We start from the raw sequence: 12,034 nt of genomic DNA on the forward strand, positions 1-12,034 counted from the left end.
TCGGGGTGTGGCAACGCTGGGAAGTTAAATAGACTGTAAAAAAAAATATATTAAAAACAAACAAATAATGTAAAACAAATATATTAAAAAAACAAAATCAACAAGGACAAACTGTTAAAACTGCCTGCATGTACAATGCGTGACAAAAGTTTTAAAGCTATTATATAGGGTGTGCAAACACTGGGTCACATTACCAAGAAGTTAAATGTATTTAATGTTTTAAAAATTGCTGTAAATTCAAAGACAAATTTCTAGAAACAACTTCATGTACCATGTGTGGAAATGTTTGTGAAGATATTATAGGGTGTGTGGCAACACTGGGTTAGCCTTCTTGACCAGTGGGTTAAAAAGAGGTTATATGACAATATGTGTTGGAGGTGTATTTTACACGTGCTGAGACATCATCAATGCTATTTTCAGAAGAAATTATGTTATAACAATGGAATAGTTACTACTGAATAAGTCATTTATGTCATCGTCATTTACTCCACGTGTTACACATAAATTAATTAGGCTATCCTTTCACATTGTTTTTTATGACAAATCTTTTATAGTATTGCACTTTTGAGATATTCCCCAACGTTTGTCCGCGAATGTCTGAGGAATATCCGATATAAAAACAACTTTACCGCGATGGAAAAACAGCAATATTACTCTGTAAGGGTTTAAAGAAACTTTGTAAGAAAAAAGGAGGCAGTTATCTTATTTTAGCACGTGACTAATAACTGTGGGACTTGGTTATGTGACTAGTAGGTATTGACATCTAGTGGATATTTTATGTAATTGCACAATTTTCATACAATATGGAACAAGTGCACATTTTGTTTACCAGAAAGGAACAGTTTAACAAAAAAATAATAATAATAATAAATAATAATAATAATAATAAATTATTAACCCTGCAAACTTAAAATGTACTCCCCCTCAGACCATCCAAAAATGTAGATGATTTTGTTTTTTCATTGGTACTGATTGAACAGATTTAGCCTTACATAACTTGCTGAGAAATGGATCCTCTGCAATGGATAAGTGTCTTCAAATTAAAATTTCAAACTATTCCTTTAATTCAGTTACTTATAATTTAAAAGATCTTTTGATTCTTTGATATTTTGATGATCCTGTGCTCTTTTCTTTTTGTCATGCTAAACTATCCATCAAGAAATTAGCAAAACTGAAAAAAGTGTTTTCTAATTTTCTGTATTTACACAGTGTATTGAAAATAATTTTCAGGTTCAAATTGTTGGCATAGTAACTGATAATACAATAGGATTGTAATTTACAAAATATTGAATTTGAGTAAATTAATTTAGAAGTGTCTGTGGTGCTTGTGAATGTAAAAAAAAAATTCCTAACCATATTTGTTTGTCAGTGGGCTAAGAGCCAGTTCTTATGAATGACAGATTAGATATTAGTTTGAAAAAAAAGCAAACTGATCAGTGTCATTTTCATTTATTTTACCTTTATTACCTTTATCATAATCATCATCATTATCAATTATTTGAGAGTACAGGTCAATACAATACACAGTTCTGATTTTTCATAAAGGAAATCAGTTTTAACTGCTTCAATATGAGGTACTAGTCAGACTCCTCTCTTCTTGTAATATACAAGGACGGAGTATATTTTTCACAAATGATCCTGTCAGTTCTACCCTTTCTGAATCACCATTAGCGTTTTGCATTTAAGGTAGAGAAACATGCATAATTTCAACAAATCCCCTAACAGCACACCACATCTAAAACCAAACTAGTAAAAAAATATAATTGTTAAAAAAAAGTAAGCAACGGTCATCTAAACCTGCCCTACAAGTGGTCAAGACAGCAATACTAGTATATATAGTCATTGAGGGCAACTTTGGTGTCATTTGTGATCATACCCTCAAAACAAGAACATAGCTAAAAATTAACTTCCAGTGCTTTAAATGATACCACACAACCCCATGAGACTTTGTACCCCAATATGATGCACCCCTTTGAGTGGAAAGCACTCCCACCTCCCAACAGATCAAATGTAATGGAAACTATTAGGTAGAAGAGGGCAGGACAAGGAAAAGCAAGGGGAGGGCAAATAGGGGGCTGGGCTTGATTCATTCACCAGGGTCTCCACATGGAGGGATCGGCTCCTGGAAAGAAAGGGGGAAGGGCTGATTGTGTTGGAGACTGAGGGGAAGGAGACCTGGGGGGAGAGGACTGTTCATGGGGTCTCTCTCTAATCGGTGGAACTCTGGGAGAGTGAGGAGGGCTGGAGGGTGGGGAAGGAGTTGGAGGGGTGTGCAGGTGGAGAGGGTGGGGATATAAAGAGGACAGGTTTAGAGGAGATTGGGTCGGGGATAGAGGAAGAGGGCCGGGAGTGCCAACAGAACTCGTGCTACCGGCTTCGGTGCTGATATGGGGAAGAGATTTCAGCAAGTGGTTTAGCAGACGAGCGCCCAGAGTCTTGTCCATCCCAGGGCAGCTCAGGAGCAGGTTGTGCACCTCATGCATGCACTGAATATAGCCACTACTGTATCTTTGTCGAGACTCAAAGCCAGTGCCTGGACTGAGGCTACCACCTAAAAAAATATAGATATCTAATTTACACATATAGAACCATGGGAGTGTTTGACCTCATGTAAACAATCATAAATGTACCGTTAAAGATCAGAAGGGTTTGTTTGTATGTTTTAAATAATATTAACCTCAAATATCTTTGAAAAGATATGGTTTTAACATAGTCTAACCTGAACCTCTTTGAAGGCTCTCCATGTGCTGAACTGTTATCTCCAGAACATCTGCCTTCTCTAATTTAGATTGCTGTGGGGAAAGTAAAAGTTAGAGAAAAAATACAATATACAATTATTTTTTAATTATTTATTTTAATAGAAAATAAATAAAATCAATGTATTACTTGAATTATATTTGTGCAAGGAGATCTATAAAGAGTGTTTCTATATTTTATTGTTTATTTAGGTCACTTACATCCAAATTGTATGCATCCACCATAATACCCTTTAGTTGCTCAAGGCTCGAATTTATCCTCTCTCTGCGTCTCTTCTCTATCAAGGGTTTCCGCAGCTAAAATGATGAACAAGCATGTTTTAGATTGTATGAAATATTCATTAGACATCCTTTAAGGGATTTATAATAAGTACAAATTTGACAATACAAGACTTACAGCACATGTGCCAGTTTTGTAAGGTGTATGTCTGAAGTGTGAAATATTAATTGGACATCCCAAATAAGTAAAACGCATGTAAGTATTCAACATAAATTATTGTAATGCCTTGACTAAAGTTTATTCGAGTGTCAAGTAATTTTAATGATTTTATTCGATATTTAATCACTGTCAAACTCACAACAGTATACTTGACATATATCAACAGATTTGAGCACTAGTTGAGGGGAAAAAAACACGTCGAGTCTCTTTACACTCATTTTCAATATGCATAAGGAACTAATAAAAATCTAAAACTAAGATACTAGATATACTGTGAAAACAATATTGAAAATAGCAAAGCAACTAAATAGATTTATGTAACAGAGTTCTTTCTGGAAATGTAGTTAAGTTTTTGTTTAGATATTGTCAATAGCTATAAGTTACACTATCAGCAATATACATTTTAAAGCTGTTCTGAATGATTTACATAAAGCTGCTGTTTTTTTCCTAGGTTCATTTATTTTTTATCTCTTCATGTATACCGCATTGAACAAATAAATACATATTTTGCCATCGTTGCATACATGAAAACAACACAAAATGATATTATGTCACTACCTTTCGCTCTTCTTTTGCGCTGAAATTCTTCTCCGGTCCGCTGCCGTTATTAGAGGCTGTCATTTTTCTGCACTTCTAGGTCGTTTAGAAACCCTTTCGCTTTCCCACGACTGTTTATGAAAGTTGAGGTTGCGGTGGCGCAGTCTTGATAAAGCTAGAAACTAAACAGTCTCACTTAACCTCGTTTAACAAGTACTCCCCCTCAAACCTCCACCCACTGAAATTACCATGACAATGCATGGGTGCTTTTTGCTGCGCAATTTCCCACAGTCTCGGGTTTTGCCTATTAAAGAGGCCTACAACGAATCCCACGTTCCACTGCATAGTGTTGGTGCTCTGAGAAGAAGCAGCACAGAGTTCAAAAGTTTGACTTTACAAGTGACTCACTGTCAGAAACAGTTACACGGATTTGACTCTTAACTCTTTATTTAGGGACTATTAACACTAAAGTAAAAACTGATTTTAGCACAACAAAGATGCACTATATATATGTGTGTATATATATATATATATATATATATATATATATATATACATATATATATATATATACATATATATATATATATATACATATATATATATACATATATATATATATATACATATATATATATATATATATATACATATATGTATATATATATATACATATATATATATATATATATATACATATATATAATTTTTTTTTTTTTTTTTTTTAATTGGATGAATGAAACATTTTTTCAGTGCGGGTATCCGCCACCCCCGCAAAGACAGAGGATGTTAAAAGTTGGAGGATGGTAACGTGCAACAATGGCAAAGGAATCTTAGTTTTTAAGTGTTTTCAAAGTAGGAGAACTTCTATTATCTCTTAGTTCCCCACCCCTTCCTCCATAGCGCGCGACCCATCCCCTCTAGCCCTATAGCCATTGTTCTTTTCACCTACGGGACGGGCACACGTCACTGAAGCACGCACGATCCCCTTTTCTGCTGTTGTCCGGCAATAATGACCCTCGGTCGACGGAATTAGACAGGGTGCCAAATCACTAATGGCCATCTTAAACGCTTCAGCAACCCAGAAAAACACCCCTATATCGAGTTTTCCAAGAAAGACTGATTTGTTAAAATAATGGCATATGAAAGACAAAAAAGAAGACAAATTTACAGGCAAATAATGTGATGTTATCAGCATTAAATATAAACCAGAGCCGCTGCAATAAACCAGCAAAAACGTGTCAAATTAATCATGATTATGTGTCTAATTAATTGATCATTTCCATTGCTCCGATTGTTAAAATGACTGACAAATCTGCTCCTGCGTTTAAAGTAAAATATTTGATTCAACCTACCACTAGGGGGTGCTCAGTCTACAACGGTGACATTAGAGTGCAAAACATAAATACATGAGCTGATAATGCTACCTCAAGATAGGTAGTAGGCCTCTGGTGCTTTAGAAACTCAAGAAATTCTACAAGTAGAACAGTCTATTATAGGCAAAATATATAATATTATAAAACATATAAAACAATTGTGACAGTTCCAGCGAGTAACCGGTTATTTCTGAGTTACAGGTGATTTGGCTGAGGGGTGTGGTTGCACACCTGAAGGTAATAATGGCGCTCTATGAAAGACTGGGACAGAGATGGACTGGGCTTGTGCAGCACTTGAGCTGTCTTTTTTTGCGCTGTACAGTACTTTGGGTTATTCATGAGGCTACCGAGGGAACTGATAAGTTGTGAGGTATATGGAAGATCACCACCGCTGTTGTGGTTCTTGAAGGATCCATTGACTGTGTTTGGTGGATTTCTGTCTCATACTCGTTACACACTTACATGTATCTGCTGACATACCATTTATATTGACATCCCGTGTTGTTCTGTTTTATACAGACAAATAAATTTACTTAATTAGCTGAGGTGTGTGGTGACTCCCTTATTTTGTTGTGATCCAGAAAAAGATCATAACAAATGGGGGCTTGTCCTAAATTTAAATTACATTATAACATATATATATATATTGATTGATTGATTGATTGAGATTTGGTATGATGTCGATTTGATTGAAGTCTTTCCTTAGAAAGCCACGTTTCTAGCATTTGTAAAACTGCATTTTTCCATCTCAAAAATATATCTAAATTACGGCCTATGCTCTCAATGTCAAATGCAGAAATGTTAATCCATACATTTATGACCTCAAGGTTAGATTATTGTAATGCTTTATTGGGTGGTTGTTCTGCACGCTTAGTAAACAAACTACAGCTAGTCCAAAATGCAGCAGCAAGAGTTCTTACTAGAACCAGGAAGTATGACCATATTAGCCCGGTCCTGTCAACACTGCACTGGCTCCCTATCAAACATCGTATAGATTTTAAAATATTGCTTATTACTTATAAAGCCCTGAATGGTTTAGCACCTCAGTATTTGAATGAGCTCCTTTTACATTATAATCCTCTACGTCTGCTACTTTCTCAAAACTCAGGCAATCTGATAATACCAAGGATTTTTAGGCTGCATTAATTAGGTAAACCAGAACCGGGAACACTGTACTTGCTACATCATTAGAAGAATGGCATCTACGCTAATATTAGTCTGTTTCTCTCTTATTCCGAGGTCACCGTAGCCACCAGATCCAGTCTGTATCCAGATCAGAGGGTCACTGCAGTCACCCGGATCCAGTACGTATCCATTAGGGTTGTGCCGATAGACGATAGTATCGTGTATCGACGATCGTCAGAGATATCGACATAAGCAGAATTCTCTGTCGATAATCAAGACGATATTAGGCTCATTTTCCTATTAATGTATTAGATTATAATAATAATAACTATTAATTTTATTTTTATTAGGCTGCTTATTATAATTCGGCTTTTAAACTGCCCAGCTATTTCACTTAATTTCACTGCCCGCATTTCACACACACACCTCGCACGCGCAGGAGGATTACAGCATGTAGTCGGTGAAGTTGTAACGCTTTGACTCGGATAACTCGTTAAATCCATGAAATGAAAGAGATAGAAAAGGACGAGTTGGTGTCCCACACATTTGATGGCTGGTATACGGCAACGCGCTCTTCTCATACATGAGAGATTAACTCTCTCTTGGTGTCACAAATAAAGTAAAGACAAAATAATTAACAAGGCGGCAGAGCGAATTTATCATCCATAGTGCATGCCCCTTTTCTTAAAGACTGATCACTTAACTTATAAAACACACTATGTGGTGATGACGTAGAAGTGTAGCCGGTCAATTTAGGCATTTGAGTTTTTTTTTAGTTTTTTTTATTTAAATTTTTTTTTATGCGTAATAATAAATGTAGTATATACTGTTAACTTCAGCAAAACTTGTTTTCAATGCACTGTTTTCAATGATTTTGATAGAGTTCCTATCCATTGTTGTATGTGGGGCTTTAATTAGTGGGACACCTACGTAAACTATAGCGCTTCTCCTTTAAGTGTTCGCGCTCAGACGCATGGTGTATGCAGACGGGGAAGCGGAGGAATTAGAGAGTAGGCCTTCTCGAATGTCCCTAATTGTGCCTCACTACTCTGTTTAAGGTGAATAAACAACACAGAGTATCATCACTTCAGTCGTTGAGTGGTCGTGTTTCCATGGTGTCCTGTGGTTACCACTTGAAGTCTGCTACATAAAACTGGTGCCGTGACCCGGATCCACTTGGTCAGCTGCAGCCGATCGCCGGGGTCTAGCAGTGTGCTGTGACGGGTTCTGCGTGGCCAGAGGATCTACAGAGCAGATATTCAAGTGAAGTTATTCGGACATTTGCACACAAACACACGCGTTTACCGGTCCGCCGTGAAGTTCCACTTAATTCCAGACTGCACCGTACACTGTACACGCAGGCGTACATCGGACATTTGCACATATTGGACGTTGACATTCACATTTACATTCCTTTGAAAACTGAGTTCATCTCAAACTATATATTTTCATTGAGTTTTTTTTGCAAATCTGTAACCACTGCATATTTACTTATTTCACAAATTTCTGTTAATTTATTTGGGATTCATTTTTGTCTTAGCATTCAGAATGGCCGGGAGAGGTTGAGACACTTCTGATATATTCACTCCATTAGCTGGGAGGGGTAGGGGTCTGTATAGTGTAAGAGAGAATACAGGGGCCATACCAAAACTGTTATTTCCAAGTACCTTGTCAGAGCCAAAAGTAAATCCCCATCCAGAGTTAGCACAGCCAACGTGTTCCACTCCAACTGACCCCAGCCCCAATGTCACACAGCAGCTACGAGAGTTAATAGGAGAGCTGGGTAGTCAGATTGGTGAGTCCATAATCAGCCATTTGCTAGCCAGTCAGAGTGTAGTCAACCCGTTACCTACAAGTCCACCAGAGCTAACCAAGAATGTGCTCCATCCTGAATCCCCCAAAGTCAACTTTATAGTGAGGTCTGACATCAAAGAGCCACCCATGTTCAAGGGAGACCAGAGTGACAAGTACACAGTACAAGAATGGATAGATGTTATGGAACTGTACTTGCAGAAAAGCAGTTGCCCTGAAGCAGAGAAAGCCGTTACCATCATGAGTCACCTCTTAGGAAGGGCTAAAAATATAATCAAAGTGGGACTAAAAAGAACAGCTTCTTCCAGTCCAGCTAGTGTTGAGAAAATTTATGACATGTTGAGACACTACTTTAGCGATCACCCAGTGTCACTGTTGCCATTGGCAGATTTCTACGCAACACAGCCTAAAGCTAAGGAAAGCCCCGTCGACTATTGGGTGAGATTGAACTCCACAGCTGAACGAGCCAATGGTCACTTAGAACGCAGTGGGAGTAACGTGGAGAACATGAGTGTGGAAGTAGCCATGATGTTCATACGAAACTGCCCTGACCCATAACTGTCCAGTGTGTTTAAATGTAAGCCTATGAGCAAATGGTCAGTCGAAGAGATACAGGAGGCTATTGATGAACATTTTCCCATCAGAGGGAAAGTCAGTTTTGCAGAGCACCCAGTACAGTTATGCCTCGCACCCTTCAAGTATTGACAGCTACAGCAATCTCTAACGTTGAAGTCGTGGAAAGTGAAATAACTGCTATCAATGCCGCAACATGCACTCCAAGTAGCCATCCTAAGACAGGTGATGCAGTCAATCCTGATGCATTAGAACGTGTCCTTAGCATGTTAGAGAGAGTGCTTGAGCGGACTAGTCAGCCGGCGTATGGTCCTTCAAGGCCCGTCCAAACACATGGAGCTCGCTTTCTGTCTTGCCGCATTTGTGGGGACACAACACACTCCACTCGCTCACACTGCATGCGAGAGAGACGGTGTCTTGTCTGCATGAGGGTTGGACACCATCGTAAAGACTGTCCTAGTGTTACAGAACCAGCCTCCCAGCCGAACATGGTGCCTCACACTCAGGAAAACTATCCTGCTCACATTGGGGAGGGGACTATGTGAGTGGGAAAAGTGAAACCCTCAACAGCAAAGATGACCTTTGGGTGTATGAAGAAAGCTGCAAAGCAATTCCTGATAAAAGTGTTCTATATCAAAATGTAATGAAGTTGGAAAGAGCTGACAGCCTGTTTTACACTGATGTTGTTGTTTCAGGGGCCCCAGTTACATTACGTGCTCTGCTTGATAGTGGGTCCATGGCCTGTACTATGAATGTGGAGGCTGAACGCAAGTTGAAGAGTGCAGGAGTTGCGCTCACCCCCAGTGAAATGCGCCCCGATATCGTCCTTGTTGGTTGCGGTGGTGTTAGCATTCAACCAGAGAGTATTTACCAGCTTGAAATGGAAGTGTATGGACATGAGGTTAGTGTTCCCACTCTTGCCGTACCTGGTCAGCGAGACGAAATGATCTTGGGCACTAATGTTATCAAGTACATCATCAGCCAGATGAAGAGTAAACATGGGTACTGGCGTGTCCTAAATCGACCTGAAAGTTCAGGAGATGAAGATATTATGCAGTTTCTGGACATGTTGTCTGGCCTCCACAGGTGGAAAGGCACTGAAATGCCCAACAAGATAGGAACGGCCAAACTCACCCAGGCCGTAGTGCTGTGTCCTCAGCAAGAACACCTTGTCTGGGGACGCCTACCTGATTCCACACCTGTTTCTGTGGGAAGTGCTGTCCTTGTGGAACCTGCAAAGTCTCAGTCACATAAGAACATAGTCATTGGGCGGGTGGTATCCTCCATGAGTGGTGACAGATGGGTGCCAGTCAAGGTGCTAAATGCTACAGACAAGCCCATAACATTGCGGAGGAACACCAAGTTGGCTGATGTATACCCTTGTGTAGCTTTGGAGGACTTGGATATCAGTCAGCAGCATCTAGCCAGTAATGAGCTGAAAGTCATGAACCAAACTGCAGGTGTTTCAGTCTCTGACAGTAGATCCGCTGATTCAAGTTTCTGCGATAGACTGAGCAAACTCGGTCTAAGCGACCTTGATGTTGATTCTTGTGAGGTGTCATCGCAATGGAAGGAACAACTTGTACAGCTAGTATGTAAATATGAGGACGTGTTCTCAAAGAGTAAATTAGACTGCGGTAAAGCGAAGGATTTCTCTCATCGAATACATCTTGCAGATAGTCGCCCCTTTAGACTGCCTTACCGACGTGTGCCCCCCGCCCATTACCACAAGCTCAGACATGTTCTTTCAGAAATGGAGGAGCTTGAGATAATTCGTAAATCCTCAAGTGAGTGGGCCTCCCCGCTGGTGCTCGTCTGGAAGAAAAGCGGAGATTTACGCATCTGTGTCGACTATCAATGGCTGAATGCCCGCACTACTAAAGACGCCCATCCTTTGCCACACCAGGCAGATTGTCTAGCTGCATTTGGCGGCAATGCCATATTCAGCGCTATGGATCTTACCTCAGGATTCTACAATATAGAGATGGCAGAGGAAGATAAAACATTCACTGCGTTCACAACACCAATGGGACTCTATGAGTTCAACCGACTCCCTCAAGGTTTGTGCAACAGTCCTGCAAGTTTTATGCGTCTAATGATGAGCATATTCGGGGACCAGAACTTCCTTACCATTATCTGTTACCTAGACGACCTTCTAGTATTTGCACCAAATGAGAGTATGATGATGGAAAGGCTCGAGCTGGTGTTCAGCCGCCTGAGAACCCATGGTCTAAAACTTGCCCCGAAAAAGTGCCACCTGCTACGTCGGAGTGTACGGTTCCTAGGTCATGTGATTGATGAGAGAGGGGTAACTGCCGACCCCGACAAAGTTCAAGCCATTACAGCGATAACCGAAACGGACCTTATGATGGAAGATGGGGTTACGCCGTCTCAAAAAAAGATAAAGTCGTTCCTGGGCATGGTTATGTTTTATCAGCGATTCATACAGAACTGCTCTAGCATAGCTAAACCCTTGTTCGCACTGACCGCTGCACCAAGGGGACAAAAGAGTAGTGGAACAAAAGCCATCTGCCTTCAGGAGGCTGAACCCAAGCGATTGGAAGAGGGAACAGCGTGACTCCTTCAATCATCTAAAGTCGGCCCTTTTGGAGTCAGTAGTGCTTGCACACCCAGATTTCAACCGCCCCTTCATCCTGTCAACAGACCCCTCTCTGGATGGATTGGGTGCTGTACTTTCTCAAGTCTCGGAAGGCGAAACTAGAGCACGTCCTGTCGCTTTCGCTAATAAGGCCCTCTCACGTTCACAAAGCAATTACCCTGCCCACCGCTTGGAGTTCCTGGCTTTAAAGTGGTCTGTCTGTGACAAATTCAGCCACTGGCTGAAAGGCCATTCCTTCACCGTCTGGACGGATAATAATCCGCTAACCTACATCCTGACGAAGCCAAAGCTCGATGCGTGTGAGCAGAGGTGGGTCGCCAAGTTGGCACCATATGACTTTAGTATCCAGTACATCCCCGTGAGCAAGAACGTGGTGGCAGATGCCATGAGTCGACAACCTTTTGTCCAAGGACGTGCAAGTCGGAGGTTGGTAACAGAGCCTTACGTGAGACTGCTGAAGGAGGCCAATCACTTCAAAGAGGACGTAGTACAGCACGCTTTCAGAATCAGTGCTAAAAAGTGTCGAACCCCCTGTCTCTGACCAAGAGCCAAATGGTTTCTCGTTCTCCTCTGATGAAGTGTCGGCCATACTGATGAACCAGGCTGAGTGGAATGCAGGGCCAAAGGGAGAAGTGCATTATTGGCTAACTCAGGATGTGCACAACTTAATTCCAGCAGGGCAAAGTGTGCTGCCAGTATTTACACTGAAAGAGCTTCAGGATAAACAGTCAGAAGATCCTGTTTTGGCTCGAGTTCTTATGTCTCCCGTGGCAGGAGGCCATCAAGACGTGAGAGT

The 12,034-nt window shown here is 40.5% G+C and overlaps 1 protein-coding gene across 1 annotated transcript; it reads right to left on the reverse strand.

Annotated features, from left to right (window-relative positions):
• Positions 1 to 1,433: 1,433 nt before the first annotated feature.
• On the reverse strand, positions 1,434 to 3,944 carry LOC132097159 (transcription factor HES-2-like). The gene is made up of 4 exons (XM_059502784.1): positions 3,754 to 3,944; positions 2,958 to 3,053; positions 2,720 to 2,792; positions 1,434 to 2,551 (listed from the first exon to the last, which is right to left on the reverse strand). The coding sequence occupies exons 1-4, from the start codon at positions 3,814 to 3,816 to the stop codon at positions 2,091 to 2,093; spliced, it is 693 nt and encodes a 230-aa protein (XP_059358767.1). The 5' UTR covers positions 3,817 to 3,944; the 3' UTR covers positions 1,434 to 2,090.
• Positions 3,945 to 12,034: the final 8,090 nt, after the last annotated feature.

Source organism: Carassius carassius, chromosome 2 (assembly GCF_963082965.1).
Source record: "Carassius carassius chromosome 2, fCarCar2.1, whole genome shotgun sequence".
In the NCBI taxonomy this organism is placed as follows: Eukaryota; Metazoa; Chordata; class Actinopteri; order Cypriniformes; family Cyprinidae; genus Carassius; species Carassius carassius.

Excerpts from the sequence above, each read along its gene's own strand:
- LOC132097159 (XM_059502784.1), bottom strand. The coding sequence starts at position 3,816 with ATGACAGCCTCTAATAACGGCAGCGGACCGGAGAAGAATTTCAGCGCA. Across the intron at positions 3,054-3,753 it reads GCGCAAAAGAAGAGCGAAAG|CTGCGGAAACCCTTGATAGA; the intron begins GTAGTGACATAA and ends TCATCATTTTAG. Across the intron at positions 2,552-2,719 it reads GAGCCTTCAAAGAGGTTCAG|GTGGTAGCCTCAGTCCAGGC; the intron begins GTTAGACTATGT and ends ATATTTTTTTAG.